The sequence below is a fragment of the Muscardinus avellanarius genome, assembly GCF_963383645.1.
Source record: "Muscardinus avellanarius genome assembly, chromosome: X".
NCBI lineage: Eukaryota > Metazoa > Chordata > Mammalia > Rodentia > Gliridae > Muscardinus > Muscardinus avellanarius.
Window position 1 is genome coordinate 116,138,521 of NC_137792.1, and position 20,424 is coordinate 116,158,944.

Genomic DNA, 20,424 nt, shown 5'->3' on the forward strand with positions numbered 1-20,424 from the left:
TTTCCGGGTTTAGGAAACCTGAACGTTTCTTTCAACCTTATGTGGCCATCGCCCAGTACTTCAGTTCCTGATTCCCGCGACCAGTTAACATCAGAAAAAAAAAAATCACTGCACAATAGGACCCTTTAAAATGTGCAAACTTTGAGAACATGGCTTTTCTTATTAGTGCCTGGATTCAACACAGAGCTCGCTCTTTCAGGGCAGATCTGCCTTCTGATTTGCATACGTTTCTGAGCAGGAAGTTACGCGCAAAACTTTGTCTCCCTGGGAGAAGGTCCTTTTTTTTTTTATCTAATTCAAGTGCTCCCTTTTTTCTTTTCCTTTTTTATCCTCCGCCCCCTCTTTTCGGGGGAGGGGACAGCCAAAAAGAATTGTTTCGACAGATCTCGCGGTTCTATTCGAGATTCCCTACTTGAAAAAAAAAATTTAGAAATGATGCAAACTAGCGTGTGCCTTCCGGGGTTTGAGGCTGGGACTGCCGGGCTCGGAGCCCATTGAAAGCGGCGGAGAGTGGAGGCGGGGCTCTGGCGAATTCCCTTCCCACCTCCCCCCACCCTACTCTTCCAACCTCTGTTTGGCCCTTAGCTCCATCCCAGCCGCTGCTGCAGCTGCTCCGCTGCCGTTTTCGGGACCCAAACAACCTCGAGCCGCCGCTGCCAGGATGGTGATCCGTGTGTACATTGCGTCTTCCTCGGGCTCCACAGCGGTAAGCAGGATGGGGCGCGCTCCTTTGTTGTCCATCTACACGCTAGCCCGCTTCTGCCCCAGAACCGTTAAATTGCAGAAGTTCTGGCAGCTTCTCCTTCGGAAGACACACGCATCCCCCGCTTGACCCCCCCCCTTCTCCCTTTGTTGCATCGATTGCAATTCCCCCCCCCCCCCGTGGAGTCGTGGAGTTTAGCTTTGTTTGCCTTCTGACGTTGGGTCACATTTCTCCTTTGAGGAAGAAAGCAAGCCACGGAGTTTTGATTAGATGGGCGATGGCGGCATGAGGTCCTAGGTGAAGAAGTCAAGTAAAATCACACACCGGTGTTTCAAGTGAGAGACCATTTGCCAAGCAGGCTCCAACTACCTAGGCAAAGGGGGAGGTTCAGGTCTGCAAAGGTAGGGTTCCTGTGGACACCCACGGAGGCATGGGAATCATTTGGAGAGAGGGCGACCTCCGAAATAGAGTTATTTTCAGAGTGTGCAGGGCAGTATATTTAACTTCAGCTTAAGGCCTAGAACTAGACAAAATGGGAGAAGTCGGGAGCAGTGGGAGAGTTGATTTTTTTTTTAACTTAATGGGACTTGAGACATGTTCTCATTCCCCTCTCACCGCTTCTTTTGACTCCTCCTCTTCTTTCTAAAGATTTTACTTCGATTTCCAAAACTGCTTCAAATATATTGGCCAGGAAAGGGAACTAACAAGTGGCTTCTTCCAAAGTGTCGGGCTGAGCTGGCACCTCTTCGAATGACTGATAGGACGATCCCCCTATCACATGGATTGATGATGAAGGATCAGAGTCATCTGCTAATCCTTCATGGAGAGTAAGGATTTTCTAGTCGCTCTGGGGAGACTGGCTCGAACTGGGGTGAATGCTGAGTGTCTATGTACAGGAAATGAGTGTCTCTGTTCTTTACAGTTCAAGAGAAAAGCCCACAGTGGCAGGAACATATGTGTGAATTCAGGTTGTTGAAGTAGGAAACCCCTCCCTTTCCTTGAACTTTAGAGCAACAACGTTGATTCTGGGCTGCTGTTTGTTTTTAGTTTTGTTTATCCTTATATCCAAGAGGATTTGGAACAGAACTGAAGGGTGTGGGAAATCACAAGGACTTTGAACCCTGAGCTTCCTATTCTCTGGACACCATATGTGGGTGTGTTTAGACAGAATTGATTTCCGGGCGTGGTGGCGCACACTTGTAATCCCAGCATTTGGGAGGCTGAGACCGGAGGATCGCAGTTCATGGACAGCCTCAGCTACCTAGTGAGGCCCTCTGCAACTCAGTGAGACCCTGTTTCAAAATAAAGAATAAAAAATTGGGCAGGGGGTGTAGCTCGGAGTTCCAATGCCCCTGGGTTCCATCCCTAGACCTGAAAGAAATAGAGTATTTATTTATTTATTTGTTTATTTATTTATTTTGCGGTACTTGGGATGGAACCTAGGGGCATTCTACCTCCATGTTACACCTCCAGCCCTATTTTTTTTTGTTTTTTATTTTGAGTTGCAGAAGGCCTTACTAAGTAGCTGAGGCTGCCTGAGAACCTGCAATCCTCCTGTCTCAGCCTCCCAAGTACTGGGATTATAAACTGCACCATGCCCCATTTATTTATTTTTGAGAATGGGGATTGAACCCCAGGGCAGTCTGCCTCTGACTACATCCCATCCCTTTTTAATTTTTTTTGAAAGAAGGTTTTACTAAATTACTGAGGGGCGGCCTTAAAACTGTAATCCTCCTGTCTCAGCCTCGAAATTACAGGCATGGGTGCCACCACTCCCAGCCTTTAATTGTTTTAAATTTTTTGGGGGGGTGGTACTGGGAATGGAACCCTTCTACCTCTGGGCTTCTACCTCCGGACTATACTCCCAGACCTATTTTATATATATTTTTTTTTATTTTGAAACAGTGTCCCTTAAGCCAGAGAAGCTGGCTTCGAACCTGCGCCATCCTTCTGTCTCCGCCTCCCAAGTGCGGGAATTACAAGTGTGAGCCACCATGCCTGGCTTTGTTTTTAATTTTGAAACAGATTCTAACTACTGAAGCTAGTCAGTAACCTGGAATCCTCCTGCCTCACCATCCCAAATACTGGGATAATAGGAGTTTGCCACCATCTTTAGCTAGTTTTAAATACTAGAAAACTTAATCCTATGTTTTTGAGCAAGATTCAGTTACAAAGATTAAACAGTTTATATTTCCTTTAGACCCCACTTTATAAACCTCTTATCTCCTTAATTCCCATACATATGAATCGTGATATTAAAAAAAAAATGAGGGGCTCTGTGGCTCTATTTAAATATAATAATTTTAAAGATTCAAAAGTAGCTTAATGTCTTTAGTTAAGCCCCTAATTGGACTGAGCAGATCAGGCAGTTAGTTTCTCTTTGGGGGCCATGCACTTTCAATGCTAATTCTGTCTCTGTCTCTCTCTTTCTTCTATTCCACCAGAAATAGACTCAAGAAAAAACTAGTTTCAGAATTTCTATTCAATAACAACTGCACCTCTTTCTTTCTTCAGGAATGTCTAGGAACACTGAAAGTGGCTGCTTTTATTATTTCCTTTATTTAACTCTATTGTTGAAGAATATGCAAAAGGCAGATGCGCCTGTGTTTGGTTTCAATTTCTGTTCTTATAGGTAATTAAATATTTGTCCATTGCTGCAGTAATTAGGGTTAATTTGAATCTATCATCAAGGTCGTATTACGTGTTTCCAAAATAAATCTTTGTTTATTTCACTTTGGGTACTTTTTAAATAATAATAAGAGAATATAGAGTAAGTGCCCTTATAACATAAATGGGGGAGTAATTGTTTACTTCCGAAAAAGAGTTTTCAGGTTTTAATACTAAAGTTTTCCTTTAAGATTATGGAAATACTGTTTTTTAACAAATGATCTAGAAGAGTCAAGGCAGACATACTGGTCGAGCACAAGTGCACAAAGTGAGAGACTGATGTGAGTGATTAAGTGTAGTTTTCTGAAGAACATTTAAAGGTCAGTTGCCTTTGGATTGGGAATATCTGTTTTCTAACTCTTCCTACTGGGTGTCATAAAAATAACCAATATGAGGTGTTTTATTGGGCAAGCGAGGATGAGAATCTTTGATGATTCTCAAGACAAAATTAACTTATTTTATCTGTAACCCAAGATTTCCTGTAGTTCATAGCACAATTTATTTTTTGTTTTTACTTTTATTTATTTGTTGGTACTGGGAATTTGAACCCAGGGATATGTTCTCACTGACCTATAACTCTAGCCCTATTTTATTTTGAAACAAGATCTCACTAAGTTGTCGAGGCTAGCCTCCAACCTGTGATCTTCCTGTGTCAGCCTCCCAAGTACTGGGATTATAGACCTGTACCAAAACACCTGGTTTCATAGCCCAATTAAAAACAAGACAAGTTTTCAAACATACTGAACTCTTCCCCAGTACAGAGGATCAGCACTTGCTTCTCAGAAGTTTAAAAATGAAAGAATGTTGGTCTTGCTTTAATTTCTTGATAGTAGCCATACCAATGAGAGTCAGTAGAAACATTTAAGTGTTCCAGGGACTATCTTATTTTCTCTTGACTGTAGCCTTATGATTATCTCTATTTTCAGAGAAGTAAATACAAGTTCAGGGAGGTTCAACCACTTGCTTCGTGTCATACAGTTTATAAGCCACCAAGCCTGAACCTAATGCAATTTTTTTGAATCCAAAGAACACCAAGAAATGTATCTTAACCACCAAGCAATGCAGCTTACCAGTGATTCGTGGCAACTAGTGGGCACGAAGAGAAAACTGCGAACCTGAGGTTAAGAGGGAGGGGAAAGAGTGAGTCCTGTAAGAGTTGCCTGAGCACCTGCAGATAGGGAAATAGCAAGGGTGGAGTTCCTGTGGAGGAGGGTAGTATGTCTAAAGGTGAATGTCAATAAGGAGGTTATTAAATAGCTATTCATAGCCGGGCACGGTGGCGCAGGCTTCTAATCCCAGCATTCTGGAGGCTGAGACTGGAGGATCACGGTTCGCGGACAGCCTCAGCTACTTAGTGAAGCCCTCTGCAACTCAGTGAGACCTTGTTTCAAAATAAAGAATAAAAAATTGGGCAGGGGGTGTGGCTCGGAGGTCAAATGCCTCTGGGTTCCACCCCCAGACCCACACACACACAAAAATAAATAGCTATTCACTCAAAGCCAGGAAGATAGAGAAGATATACACACTTTGGAGAGGCTAAATTGGTCTTTTGTAAGTCCACATGGGAAAATTCAAGCCTTCTCCCCAGTTGTCTGTCCATAGAAGGTGTTTTTCTGCCTGTTTTGAATTATTCTGCATGTCTTTGACCTGCTGTTAACTCATTACTCTGAAACATTTTTTGAGATTATAATGCCTTGTAAATTTATACTCAAGGCAAAAGGAAGTAAGCCCGGGACCTATGTCATTTAATAAATTGAAATAATTGTTTTGTTGGTACCGGGGTTGAATCCAAGGACATTCTACCTCCCAGCTATACTCCAGCACTTTTTATGTTTTATTTTGAAACAACTTCTCTAAATTGCCAACATTGGCCTTGAACCTGTCATTCTGCTGTCTCAGCCTCCCAAGTTCTGGGATTGAGGTGTGCTCTACCAATCTTGACTAACTGCAGTAAACTTCTAGGAAAAACCATCAGTTTTTCCCCCAACCCCCATATACTGGGGATTGAAACCAAGAGCATTCTACATTTGGACTGCATCCCCCAGTGTCATTTTATTTTGTAACAGAGTTTCACTAAATTGCTGGGATTGGCTTTGCTAAATTTCTGAGGCTGCTCACAAACCTGTAATCCTCCTTTCTCAGTCTCCGAAGTACTGGGATTACTGGCATGCACCACGACTCCCAGCTCAAAAACCAATACTGACTTGGTCAGAATATTTTTCTAGACTTTCATTGGTGCATTAGAGTCTAACATTCTAATATTCTAATGTAGTTCACAGTGATAGTGACATATATGCACACAGCACTTAGTGGGCTTTTCTCTGGCTCCCTCTTCTCCATACATGATATTGAGATTGACATTGGTATTCTCACATATGTACATAATATCAGTGGAAGTGATTCCTTCATTGATCTTCCCTCTCACCCCACACCCTTCTCTAGAACACCTTCCTGTGTCCACTGGAGTTTTTTCTCCATTATCTGAAGTTCCTCTGGTATCTCAGAGTTGTTTTCTAGCTCCTGCATAGTGTTTTTCTGTCCCTTTTATGGTGGGTTATATTATATATTGAACTTTTATGACTTTAATTCTCTTCTCTGAAAAGTGCCTGTGTGTGGCTATATACCAAGCATGATTAAAAGGTGGATTATTAGGATTCTATAAATCTTCTAAATTGGAAGGCTTTGCTGCTATAACTACTGAACTCTGGTTTTAGGTTGTAGTCCTTGAATTCTATTGCTTTGGCTTAGTCCTTTCTGGAAATTAGACCAGAACTCTAGAGGTGGGGTTGAGCCAAAAATTTCTTTCTGGTAAATTTCCAACAATGAGTTAAGACAAATAGAACTTCACCTATTAAACACCAGAGAGTATTCATCTCAGGTAACAGTTGCTACATGAGAAAATTTTGTCTGTTTATTTCACCACCACCTCCCAGATGGTTCTTTCATCATAATTGTGGCATATTCCTCAATGTTAAATTAATATTAGTAAATATATATTTAGTAGTAGTTGCATGGCATTGGAAGCTGTTTTTTTTTCAGAGTGATACTCAAATGTTGATTTAGAAGGGAAACAAGGACAAGTACTTTGTTAAAATAAGATCAATCATCCCACTTGAATTTCTCAAATAACTTTTCAGCTTTAGTTAATAATGATATTAACAGCTATCATTTGTGGAGTACTTACAATGTACCAGGCATAGCAGTTAAGAACTGTACTTGTGTTTTATAATTTAATTCTTGTGACAATTCAGTAAAGTCAGTGCTCTGATTGTCCCCACCTTTTTTTTTTTTTTTCGGGTCTGGGGCTGGAACCCAGGGGCATTCGACCTCCGAGCTACACCCCCTTGCCCTATTTTTTATTCTTTATTTTGAAACAGGGTCTCACTAAGTTGCAGAGGGCCTCACTAAGTGGCTGAGGCCATCCGTGAACCATGATCCTCCAGTCTCAGCCTCCCGAATGCTGGGATTACAAGCATGCACCATCGCGCCTGGCTTTATCCCCACTTTTAAGAGAAAGAAACAGGCGAAGAGAGCTAACAAGGTCACACAGCTAGCCAAGAAAGCTCTAGATGTGTCTTATTCTGAGCCCATGATTTTAGCCTCTATACTAGTCTATCTACTGACTTAGTATTTACTAATGCCCTACTATGAATGTGGCTCTGAAACTAACTTAGAAGTCATTGCAATACTGATTTTCTTCTTTTCTTTTTTTTTTTTTTTTTTGGCGGGTCTGGGGATGGAACCCAGGGGCATTTGACTTCCGAGCTAAGTCCCCTGCCCTATTTTTTATTCTTTATTTTGAAACCGGGTCTCACTGAGTTGCAGAGGGCCTCACTAAGTAGCTGAGGCTGTCAGCGAACCGCGATCCTCCAGGTCTCAGCCTCCCAAATGCTGGGATTACAAGCATGCGCCACCACGCCCGGCTTGCTGCAATACTGATTTTCTTTTATTTATTTATTTATTTTTTTAACAATTTTTTATTGAACATAAATAGTATACATTTACACTATATTTGGTGCCCTCTCCCCCCGCCCCCGTTTTCTCTTCCCCCCTCCCACCAATGGTTGTCCAGGTTAACCATGTCTTATTCATAATTTTACACATGTTCAGGTGTAGTCCCTCATTAATCAAGATTGGCCTTTGTCCTCTCCTATCTTTCCATTAAAACTTAGCTAGTATTTCCCCTCTAATATCTGGAGTCCCACTGGTATCCTTTGTGTTTTCTAGTTTGGGCATATTAGAGGAAACATGTGTATCTTCTCCTTCTGTGCTTGGCTGATCTCACTTAACATGATGTTCTCCAGGGCTTTCCATCTTCTTGCAAATGATATAATTTTGTTCTTCTTTATGGCTGAATAGAATTCCATTGTGTGTATTTCCCACAGTTTTGCTATCCATCATCTGTTGATGGTGATCTGGGTTGGTTCCATATTTTGGCTATTACAAATTGTGCTGCTATGAACATAGGTATGCATATGTTGCTGCATTTCTCTGAATTCAACCCCTTTGGAAAGATACCTAGGAGTGGTATAGCTGGATCATATGGTGGATCTATTCCCACCTTTCTTAGGAATCTCCACACAGATCTCCATAGTGGCTGAACTAGTTTGCACTCCCACCAACAGTGTAAAAGAGTTCCTCTTTCCCCACATCCTCGCCAGCATTTGTTGTTGTTTGATTTCTTTATGCTTGCTACTCTGACTGGGGTTAGATGGAATCTCAGTGTAGTTTTGATTTGCATCTCCCTGATGGCCAGTGATGAAGAACATCTTTTCATGTATCTATTAGCCCTTTGTATTTCTTCTTTTGTGAAGTGTCTATTTAGTTCATTTGCCCATTTCTTGATTGGGTTGTTTGTTTTGCTTGTGTAGAGTCTTTTGAGCTCTTTGTATACTCTGGATATTAGCCCCCTATCAGAATGGTGGCTAGTAAAGATCCTTTCCCATTCTGTAGGCTTCTTCTTTAGGTTATTGATAGTTTCCTTTGATGGGAAGAAACTTTTTAGTTTGATGTTATCCCACTTGTTTATTCTTGCTTTAATTTCCTGAGCTTTGGAGGTTTTGTTGAGAAAGTTACTGCCTGTGCCAATATGTTGTAGTGTTGAACCTATGTTCTCTTCTACTAACTTCACAGTCTCAGGTCTAATTTCTAAGTCTTTGATCCATCTTGAGTTGATTCCTGTGTTAGGTTAGATATAGGGGTTTAGATTCATCTTTTTACAAATGGTTAGCCGGTTCTCCCAGCACCACTTGTTGAAAAGGCTGTCTTTTCTCCAGAGTATGTGTTTGGCCCCTTTGTCAAAGATTAATTGACTAAAGATGTGTGGGTTTGTTTCTGTATCTTCTATTCTAATCCACTGGTCAGTATATCTGTTATTGTGCCAGTACCGTGCTGTTTTTACTACTATTGCTCTATAGTATAGTTTGAAGTCTGGGATTGTAATGCCTCCTGCGTGTTTATTGTTATTGAGAATTGCTTTGGCTATTCTAGGTCTTTTCTTTCTCCATATGAAGTTCATGATTGATTTTTCTAGGTCTCTGAAGAATGTCACTGGTATTTTAATGGGAATTGCATTGAACTTATAGATCAGTTTTGGCAGAATGGCCATTTTGATGATATTTATTCTGCCTATCCATGAGCACAGGAGATCTTTCCATCTTCCAAGGTCTTCTTCTATTTTTTTCTTTAATGTTTTACAGTTTTTGTTGTAGAGGTCTTTTACATCTTGGGTTAGGTTTATTCCTAGGTATTTTATTGGTTTTGAGGTTATAGTGAATGGAATTGTTGTTTTTGTTTCTTTCATTGTGGATTCGTTGTTGGCATAAAGAAAGGCCACTGATTTCTTTAGGTTGATTTTGTAACCTGCGACTTTGCTGAATTTGTCAATCAGCTCCACAAGTCTTTTGGTTGAGTTCTTTGAGTCTTCCAGATAAAGGATCATGTCATCTGCGAATAAGGAGAATTTTACTTCCTCTCTTTCTATGTGGATTCCTTTGATTTCCTTCTCTTGTCTGATTGCTGCAGCAAGAGTCTCAAGGACTATATTGAAAAGGAGTGGTGATAGTGGGCATCCTTGTCTTGTTCCTGACTGTAGCGGAAATTCTTGCAGTTTTTCCCCATTCAATATAATGTTGGCTTTGCGTTTGCAGTATATTGCCTTGATGATGTTGAAGTACTTTCCTTCTATCCCAATTTTTTGCAGTGTCTTTTTTAACATAAATGGCTGTTGGATTTTGTCGAATGCTTTTTCAGCATCTATTGCTATGATGATGTGGTTTTTGTTCTTGGTTCTATTTATGTGGTGAATAACATGTATGCAATACTGATTTTCTGATAGACTAGGAAAACTAGAAAAACATTTTTACTAATCCTTTAGTAGCGTACTGTAATTGTACATCATGATGATATTTGTAATAATACATTTATATATGCGTATAACATTATTTGGTGTTTCCTCCCCCCAAACTTTCCTTTTCCTCCCCTCTGCCTTCATTCAATTCCCTTCTGCACTACTGTTCTCTCTCGTTGTTATGAGGTTGTCTAAGAATATTTCTTAGTCTACAGCAGTTCCAAGGAAAATTCTGATGGTCTATTTCAACAGGTAGAGAACTTAGACTTCTTCTGAGTAGAAAATCCAAGTTATGCCAGGGGTGATGGTACACACCTGTAATCCTGGTACTTGAGAGACAGGAGGGTCATAGAGTTAAGATCAGCCTCAGGAACTTAGGGAGACCCTCAGCAACCCATGTTCCTGTTTCAAAATAAAAAAATAAGAAGGGCTGGGGGTGTAATTCAGAGGTAGAAAAAGAAAAAAAAATTCAAAGTGGTGCCACATCAGTGTATGGTATCAGTTAGAATGCAGAATGCAGACCATGCAGCTTTATCCCAATATGATAAAATCATCTTGTGTCAAGTATCAAACAGAAATAACAAAAGGTAGGTAAAATACATTATTTATTATTATTATTTTATTATTATTTTGGTACTTAGGGGATGAACCCAGGGGTATTCTACCTCTAAGCTATAACCTCAACCTCTTTTATTATTTTTGTTTTATAACAGGGACTCACTAGGTTGGCTGAGAATCTTGTTAAATTGCTGAGGCTGGCCACTAACCGGCAATCCTCTTGTCTTTGCCTCCCAAGTACTGAGATGACAATATGTGTCACCATAGCCGGAAAGACGAGTTATTTTTTAGAGGGGACTTTAAACTCGAGTCTATTTGAGAGGTGAGGTATGTATCTCTGTTCCTTGTGTGACTTTAGTAGGTCACTCAATCGCTTTGCATCTCATCATCTTCACAAGCTGAATATGAATGGCAGAAAATGTACGCTGTCGTAGAAGGAAACATCTACGAGTGTTATTATAAGAAAGTCATTACAAAAAATTAAGAAATCTGATCTCATATTTTCAGAAACTTAATCGTAATTGGTGTGTACATCAGCTAAGTAATTTTTTTGTGTGTGTGGTACTGAGGGTGGAGCCCAGGGGCCTTCTACCTCCGGGCTATACTCCCAGACCTATTTTATATTTTATTTTGAAACAGGGTGTCACTAAGTTGCTCAGAGCCTCACTAAGTAGCTGAGGCTGGCTTCGAACCTGCACGATCCTCCTGTCTCAGCCTCCCAAGTGCTAGGATTGCAAGCGTGCGCCACCACGCCCGGCACCTAAGTATTTTTAAGTTCTCAAAAGAAGCAGTTGTTGGGCTGAAGCTTTTCCGGTGAATTTCTACTTAAATATTAAGAATAAAAGTGCTAAATTTAAATATTCTAAACAGAACCAGAACTATTGGTGTACGCTTGTAATCCTAGCATCTGGGAGGCTGAGACCGGAGGATCACGGTTTGTGGACAGCTTCAACTACTACTTAGTGAGACCCTTTGGCAACTCAGTGAAACTTTATTTCAAAATAAAGAATAAAAAATAGGGCTGGGGGTGTACCTCAGAGGTAGAACGCCCCTGGGTTCCATCCCTAGTACTGCAAAAATAAATAAATAAATAAATAAAAATATTCTAAGCAATATTGAGGGGACATTGAGGGTTGTTGTTGGTGACATATAGAGTATACCAAGTAATGAAACAAATATCTGTTTAGTTTTAAAAGAGTAAATAGCAAGTGAAACAAGATCTTTGAATTCATGTGAATTTTTTAAAAGTCACTGAAAGATAGGTCTAAAAATGTTAATTGTGAGCTGGGTGTGGTGGCACATGCCTATAATCCTCATATTTAGAAGGCTAAGATGGGAGGATCTCAGATTTGAGGCCAACCTTAGCATTTTAGTGAGACTCTTATTTCAAAATAAAATTAATTAATTAATTAAAAAGGGTTGATAGTGTAGCTCAGAGATAGAATACCTCTGGGTTCAATCCTAATAATAATAATAATAATAATAATAATAATAATAATAATAAATGTTAACCATAACAAAACATTGTGTTGCTATGATTAGGCTCTTTATGAGAGCAGTGTATATCTCACCATAGCTCACGTGGGATTTAATCTGACTACTAAAAAGTTGAACTGGATAACTAACCTCTACCTCCCAGAAAATGCTTCCGCTGCCTGAGTGTCACAGATTGCTTGGGAGAGGTTGGACTAGCCACAGCATGTATGTACGTTCAAAAGGTAATCACTTCTAGATTTGGTGAAACCTCAAAGCATCTAACACAGTCTTCTCTACATAATTTATGTATAGATGTCCACGTGGATTTAAAATAAATCGAAATGGAATTACTGTGTGAAAATCACTCATTTACAGAGGTAAATTTGCTTTTTCTCCCATGGTATAATGTGGTTGGGTAGGGAAGTCTTTGAATTCTACTTTGAGGTTAATGATAAAGGTCAGAAAAACTCTACAAACAACGTATTGCTTAGAATATAAAGAGAACACCTGAAAAGGGATTATTGTACAGCAGCACTAAGAGATTGTGAGGAATAAAAAATAAAAATCTGCTGGGTGTGGTGGCGCACGCTTGTAGTCCCCGCGCTTGGGAGGCTGAGACAGGAGGATCGCAGGGGTTTGAAGCCAGCCTCAGCTATTGAGTGAGGCTCTCAGCAACTTAGTGAGACCCTGTTTCCAAAATAAAATATAAATAGGTCTGGGAATACAGCCCGGAGGTAGAGAAGCCTCTGGGTAACACCCCCTGGCACCACAAAAAATACCTGACTCCTTGGGTTATCAAAATATGGATAGCTCTGAAAACATATACAAATAAAATATTTAGACCACTTCTCAGTAATTGAGGTAATAGTGACCGAATTCTACACCTACGCTTGCCTTGCTTTTGATGTCATAAGATTTCCTGAAAATAACAAGTTGGAATGCTAGGCATTAATTTGTGTCTAATAGTTAAAGAAGCCTGGTGTGGTGTCGCATGCCTCTAATTCCAGTACTTGGGAGGCTGAGACAGGAGGATCACAGGTTCGAAGCCAGCCTCATCAACTTAGTGAGGCCCGCTGAAACTAAGCAAGACTCTATTTCAAAATTTAAAAAGTCAAGGAGTAAGCCGGGCATGGTGGTGCACGCTGAGACAGGAGGATCGCACCTGTTCGAAGCCAGCCCCAGCTACTGAGTGAGGCTCTCAGCAACTTAGTGAGACCCTGTTTCCAAATAAAATAGAAAATAGGTCTTGGAGTATAGCCCGAAAGTAGAAAGCCCCTGGGTTCCACCCCCAGTACCACAAAAAAAGTCAAGAAATATAGTAATTTTTATTTCATATTATTAATGGCGAATCATTATTCTATGTAAATGTGTGTGTTGAAAAAGATCAATAGTACTTTGATATAGTAACATTAAATGTTTTGATAAACATATTTAAAAGCTGTAGAGATTCTTCTACCAAAATAACTATTTCAAGTCTTACATGAAACATCACTGTATCTAACAGAACCGATTCTGAGGCAAGGTCAATGTGTTTATTTCCTATCTTTTCTTCTTACTTTGAACCTGCCAATAGTTGAAGATGCTCTGTAGAGCTTTATTTTATTTTACTTTATTTTGGTGGTACTGGGGGTGGAACCTAGAGGCTTTCTACCTCCGGGATATACTTCCAGACCTATTTTTTACATTTTCATTTTGGAAACAGGGTCTCCTAAGCCAGCGCGCGCGGCTGGCTTCGAACCTGAGCGTTCCTCCTGTCTCAGCCTCCCAAGCGCGGGGATTACAAGCGTGCGCCACCAAGCCCGGCTTAGAGCTCTATTTTAGAACAGAATTATTTCAAGGTGCAACAGAGTTATGGACAATGATTTATCTACCTCTTCCACTTCTGACTACTATAATTATACTATATTTATACTATTATATATATAATATATAATATATATATTATAATTATACTATAATTATAACACATGAAGTTTCTTCATGAATTTTTGTTGATACATGAATAGATGGCATGTTTAAATTCAAGTGCAACCAGCTCTCGTTCAAAGGAAGATTTGCAGTTTCTTGGTTGGAATGTGGAACTAGAGTTTGGGAAATATGGTGTCTGGAAAAGTAAATATTAGAGCCATTCAAATCGAGGTACTTGAGGCTATGGGAGGAATAAGCTCACTCTGAGCGAGTAATTATACGATGAGATGGGCAAATGGCTGACAATGAGGAAAGGACCTTGGCGAGTGTTCATATTCAAGAATATGTGAAAGGACCAGGCAGGAGCACAAGGAGACAGGAAGATTCACTAAGAGAAATCTAAGTAGTCCCAGTATTTAGGAGGCCAAAAAAAGAGGATCACAGGATCAAGGACAGCCTCAGCAACATAGCGAGACCTGCAGCCACCTAGTAAGACCCTATTTCAAAACTATAAAAATAAAAGAGTGTGCTATAGGTGCAGCTTGGAGGTAGAATGGCCCTGGGGTCATTCCTCAGTGAGAGAAGAGGAGAAAGGTGGGAGGGGAAACGAGGAGAGAGAGAAAAATCTGAGTTGGATCAAATTATAGGAAGCAGAGTAAGAAATATTTTTTAGGGAGAACGCTCATTGCTTGCAAGTGCCATACAGGGATGATGAACACTGATACAAGGTCATTTAATTCAAAATAAGGAAATTATTAATGGCCACCGTAATAGCAATTTTAGTAGAATGGTGAAGACAGTAGCCTGCTTAGAAGAGTTGAGAAATGGAGTGCATAAGGAGGAAGACACAGACATGTAGACTAACTTTTGAGTAGTTAGATGAGAAAAAGGAGAAGGAACATATTTGAAAATAATTAAAATGATATTATTACAGAGAAAAAAAATTGCGTTGCAAGTATAGCTTCCTGATAGAACACATACCTCGCTTATGCCAGGCCCTGAATTCAATGCCCATTTTCCCATAGAATAAACTTAAAATGAAATTGTAGCAGAAGATTAATATTTAAAATATTATTCTGCCGGATGTGGTGGTGCACGCTTGTAATCCCCGCACTTGGGAGGCAGAGACAGGAGGATCGCGCAGGTTTGAAGCCAGCCTCACTGGCTTAAGAGACCTTGTTTCCAAATAAAATATAAAGTAGGTTTGGGAGTGTAGCCCAGAGGTAGAAGGCCCCTGAGTTCTATCCCCAGTACCACCAAAAAAAATTATTCTATTTGAAGCTGTCCAACGGATATATTTTTCCAAATATATCCAAGTATTGTCAGAAAGCTTTGCCTTTACAGTCTAAAAGCCTTTGCTAATTTTTATTATACATATCTATGTTGATCTGGTAGCAAAGTGTCTTTATTTTTAGTAGCAAATTTGAATAACTTTTTAAAAAGAATAAACAAGAAAGTCATAGTGATTATTTTGAATATGAACAACAGTACATTTCCATTGCTCCTACTTAACAAACTTCAGTAAAATCAATTTGACTCTTTAGAAAATAATGTTTACTAAGCTGGATGTGGAGGCACATGTCTGCAATCCTATTACTTCAGAGGCTGTGACAGAAGGATGGCAGATCCAAGGCCAACCTCAGCAATTTACTGTCACTTAATGAAGCCCTGTTTGAAAATAAAAAATAAATAAATGAAAAGGGCTGGGAGTATAGTTCAGAGGTAGAATGTCTTGGCTTCAATCCCCAGTACACTTCTCCATAAAAGGGAAAATAATATATTTTGTCCTTTAGTTTCTTGTTATTTGATGGATTATATTAGTCCTAAGAAAATATATAATGTATTTTTTTTGTGGATCTGGAGATGGAACCCAGCGGCATTTGACCTCCGAGCTATACCCCCAGCCCTATTTTTTATTCTTTATTTTGAAACGGTCTCATTAAGTTGTGAAGGGCCTAAGTAGCTAAGGCTGTCCACAAACCACGATCCTCTGGTCTCAGCCTCCCGATATAATGTATTTTTTTGATTCAGTATGTAGATATCAGTTTGGGGAGTTAAGTGGCATGATTTGCAAGTTAAGGAGACGTGTATGAGGGAATCTTGAGACAGATCACGTTTCTACTTCCCTGCCTGCTTGCTGGTACACTTTCTCACAGGAGTACACGTTCTCCTGAACCCCAACAAATGTCCAAATCTATTTTGCCTACCCTTTCCAGGCACCCTGACAATGATCTTGAATAAATGATGCTGAAAAACAGGGGTGATATTTTACCACATTTGAACCTTTACCCACTTTTCCAGCCATTTCATTAGAAAGAGGGGTGGGAAGTGGTTCCCAAGCCGACTTCTACCCAGGAACATTTTCCAGAGGCATGATTATTATACAGTTCTAATAAAAGTGAAAGGGAGTAGTAATGACAAGTCAAAGAGTGCCTGTTTTCACCAAGTTATCCTGTGATTCTAGAAGAAACACATTAAATTTGTTTCATCATCTCAATTTATAAATCCTTCATCTTGGGATCAGCCTAGTTTTGGTCTATTGTGTAAATAATTACGCCTTACAAATAGCTGAGTTCTGTTCAGTACTTTTTCATTCATGACATCACAACCATCTTATATTTGTTCTCCTTGCCTCTTTTGGTTTGTTTCCCCCCAAGGGGTACATGATTCCCAACAGTTTGGTTTAAAATTTGGTTCAGGGTTCTGGATATCAGTGTGCTTTTGAACTTGCATTTGGTTCCTATCACTGCTAAAATTAAATTTGGTAAAGATCACCTCTTGGGCCAGAATTTACAGTTAGGGAGAAATTCAGTAAGTTTGCCTTTGACTAAAAAATTGTGAAAAATTCTAAGTGCTGGGATAATTGATATTTCTTCCTAGATTTCTATCAAATAACTAGATAAGTAAAGATAATTGAGTACCCCTCTTCTCCTTCCCCTATTCCCTTACATACATTCATACATACACACACCCAATTTTGGGGGGTACTGCGGGCTGAACCCAGAAGCAGTCTGCCTTTGGTCCGTATCCGGCCCTATTTTATGTTTTATTTTGCTGAGGGTGTCACTAAGTTGCTGAGGCTGGTCTCAAATCTGTGATCATCCTGCCTCAGTCTCCCAAGTCCTAGGATTACAGAGGTATACCACCATGACTGGCTCCACTACATATTTTTAATTCTCCTCATCTCACCAAAAACAGTTGAACCCTGGCCAAAATGGTTAAGAAGCATCAAAATCTATTTGAGCCAGGTTGTTCTCATGGATAAACTTTTTCCAAGAACCAAGGTGATTCTTTTCACAGCTTTCAAATATTTTGAAAGGTATTCTAAGAGGACCAAAACAATGATACCTTGGTGGTAGGGTCATGGATTAAAATTATTCCTTGTTATTCAAGTCACTTAGCACAACACTGAAAGTCCTTTCTCCATTGTGTAGAAACTGGCTATCAGTCTTCCATTTTTATCAGCATCAAACATACTGAAAGTAAAATATTAGAAGAATCTAGCCAGAACGGATCATGGGAGGTCATCCAGTCCACCCACGTAAGGACTGCCTGTAAACTGTCCCAGAAAGATTGTAATCAATTTTCTCTTAGTGAACTCTCCAAAGAAGGAAATGCACACCCTCCCTTGGTAATATGCTGCAGTACTACTTTTATTCCTTCTTGTCCTAGACTCTGGTCTTGGACTAAGATTGTAGGAATCTGGGTGACCCACGAAGAATGTTTTAACCTGTTTTATTTGGGATGAAAGAGATCATCATGTTCTTTTTTTTGTTTTATTGCAGGTCTGGGGATGGAACCCAGGGGCATTCTACCTCTGAGCTCCACCCCCAGCCCTAGATTTTATTCTTTATTCTGAAACCGGGTCTCACTGAGTTGCAGAGAGCCTCACTAAGTAGCTGAGGCTGCCTGCAAACCACGATCCTCTGGTCTCAGCCTCCCGAATGCTGGGATTACAAGCGCGTGTGCCACCACGCCCAAGGAAGTAAAGTATTGGGCAAAATATACAGATTCACATGATATCAATTCAATACATTTCCAAAGTATCCTCTGATAAAAATATTCATCTTTGTAGAGGCAAGATGTAGAAAGTCCTTTCTACACAATGGAGAAAGGACTTTCAGTGTCGTGCCAAGGCTTCTCAATAATGAATGACTTGAATAACAAGGAATAAATTTAATCCATGACCCTACCGCCAAGGCATCATTGTTTTGGTCCACTTAGAATACCTTGTCCTGAAAGAGCTTACATTATTTTCTTTTGTAAAGCTTCAAATAAATAAGCCTGATAATTTTTAGCTCTTCTGTCCTTCTGTTTTCAGAAAACATTCTGGGTATTTCTCATGCTTTCTTGTTACTGAGCATGCCAGAAGAGAATATTCCCATAAATTGGTTACTTTATGGTATTTGTAATTTAGTGAATTAAATTTTAAAAACAGGATTTTAAACATTTAATTTATGTTTATTTTCTGGTACTGGGGAATTAAACCAAAGGGCATTCTACTCTGAGATATACCCCCAGCCTTTCTTATTTTTATTTTGAAACAGAGCCTCACTAAGTTGCCAAGAGTCTTGCTAAGTTGCTAAGACTGGCCTCTTGATTACTTGTTTCAGCCTTCTAAGTACTGGGATTATAGGTATGTGACACCGCACCCAGCTCAAACATTTTAAAATCATTAATTCCATAAACTTAAATATTAAATATAAATATTCATTTATTATACTTTCATCTTTTTTTCACTTTGGTAGTGCTGGGTATTGAACTCAGAGGCATTATACCTCCAAGCTACACCCCTAATCCTACATTATTATTATTATTATTTTTTTTTTTTTTTTTTGCGGGTCTGGGGATGGAACCCAGAGGCATTTGACCTCCAAGCTAAACCTCCTGTCCAATTTTTTATTTTTTATTTTGAAACAGGGTCTCACTGAGTTGCGAAGTGCCTCACTAGGTAGCTGAGGCTGTCCGCGAACCACGATCCTCTTGTCTCAGCCTCCCAAATGCTTGGATTACAAGCATGCACCAGCACGCCCAGCTCCTATGTTATTTTTTATTTGGAAACAAGATCTCGCTAGTAGCTGAGATCCTCACTACATTGCAGAGGCTGATTTTGAACCTGGCTTTTCCTGTCTCAGTCTCCCAAGTATTGGAAATACAGGTGTGTGTCGCCATGGGTGGCTCATTTATTATAGTTGATGGTGTTATTGAAGAAAATCACATAACATGGCTAATGTAAGAGTCAACTCAGTGGCTTTACCAGGTTGATTTCTAGAAAAAAAAATAAAAATTTTCAATTAAACTTCTTATTGTAGAGAAAACACAGATGTTTTAGAATTTTTGAACTCAAGGCTGTGCTTGTGTAATGTTGTTTAATTATACTTTGTTAGGAATCCCTCCTGTCACAAGTGTATTATTCAACCAGGGAGCTCTGGATTGGGGAGTAAAAGACCTTAGGGAAGTGGTTTAACCTCTGTGCTTTCCCGCTTCATGGAATGTAGAGGAAATGACCTTATCCCTCCACCCCAGGAATGTTAGATTTTTTTAAAATGTGATTAATAGCAAGCACTTTGAGTTCCTTTGAAAGAAAGAAATTTTTATTAGGATTCCAGAATAATTGGTTAAATGGTAACTATTTTTCATTAGCAGCCTCACAAATAATCTGTTAGTACTGTTAAGACAAAATGACCTTCCTATTTTTCTTGATAAGTGGGAATTTTATGTTTATTCTTAGTAGTTCCAGATGAGGTTTCAAGAGAGCCTCAGCTTTTAGTTTTGCTTGGAAGTCCTTGTATTGGCACAGAAGAAAGTCCTATTATTTTTTCCCATTAAAAATTAATTCTAGCTGGGTGTGGTGGCACACACTTGTAATCCCCGCACTTGGGAGGTTGAGACAGAAGGATCACGCAGGTTCAATGCCAGCCTCAGCTACTTAGTGAGGCTCTCAGCAACTCAGTGAGACCCTGTTTCCAAACAAAATATAAAAATAGGTCTGGGAGTAGAGCCTGGAGTTAGAAAGCCTCTGGGTTCCACCCCCAGTACCACAAAAAAAAAAAAAAAAAAAAACTTCTCTTAGGGGGAAATATTGTAGACTCTTAGGTTCATTGCTCTGTCTGTCTCTTTCTCTGTCTGTTTCTTTCTCTCTTTACCTCTCCCCCTTTTCTCTCCTTCCTTCTTATCTCCCTTTCTGAGTCATTTCTCTGCCCTTGGAAGAATCCACAGCAAGTTGCAGTTAGTTGAAGGTGACATTTAGTAATAACTTTGTATTCTAAAAACGTATTGCAAGCAAGGAAAAAATTACAAAGAAAGTTATAGAGGACCTGAAGTTCCAGAAAATAGACTTTTATGTTGCTTGTGACATTCACATTTCCAAATAAGAGTTGTTACATGTAAATATTTTTGTATACTTGTTGTCTGGAAATAGTATCCTATGCTATTGAAAATCTTCATTATTAGTCTTTGATTTTTTAGATGTTTTTCTCTCTATCCACCATTTCTTCTGAATCCATTATTATTTTATCTCTAAAATATTAAAAATATGCCCTGGGGCATTTTCATCAATTTCAGGCATAATTGCAATAGGACTTAGTCTCTTAGACTGTCCACAAATTATAGATAAGTTTTATGAATCCCATTTACACACACACACACACACACACACACACACACACATATATATATGGGATACATATACATATATGTATATGACTTTTTGCTCTGTGCTAGGGATTAAACCTAGGATTTTATATATTCTATTCAAGTGTTT

General features: G+C 39.5%; 1 protein-coding gene across 1 annotated transcript in view; it reads left to right on the top strand.

Annotated features, from left to right (window-relative positions):
- Positions 1-661: 661 nt before the first annotated feature.
- SH3BGRL (SH3 domain binding glutamate rich protein like) overlaps positions 662-20,424 on the top strand; it is a gene marked incomplete at both ends in the record, with an annotated part of 75,719 nt that continues 55,956 nt past the window's right edge. Inside the window, one exon of the mRNA XM_080719017.1 lies at positions 662-706. Within this exon, the coding sequence (XP_080575143.1) occupies positions 662-706 (45 nt within the window). The remainder of the gene's footprint in view (positions 707-20,424) is intronic.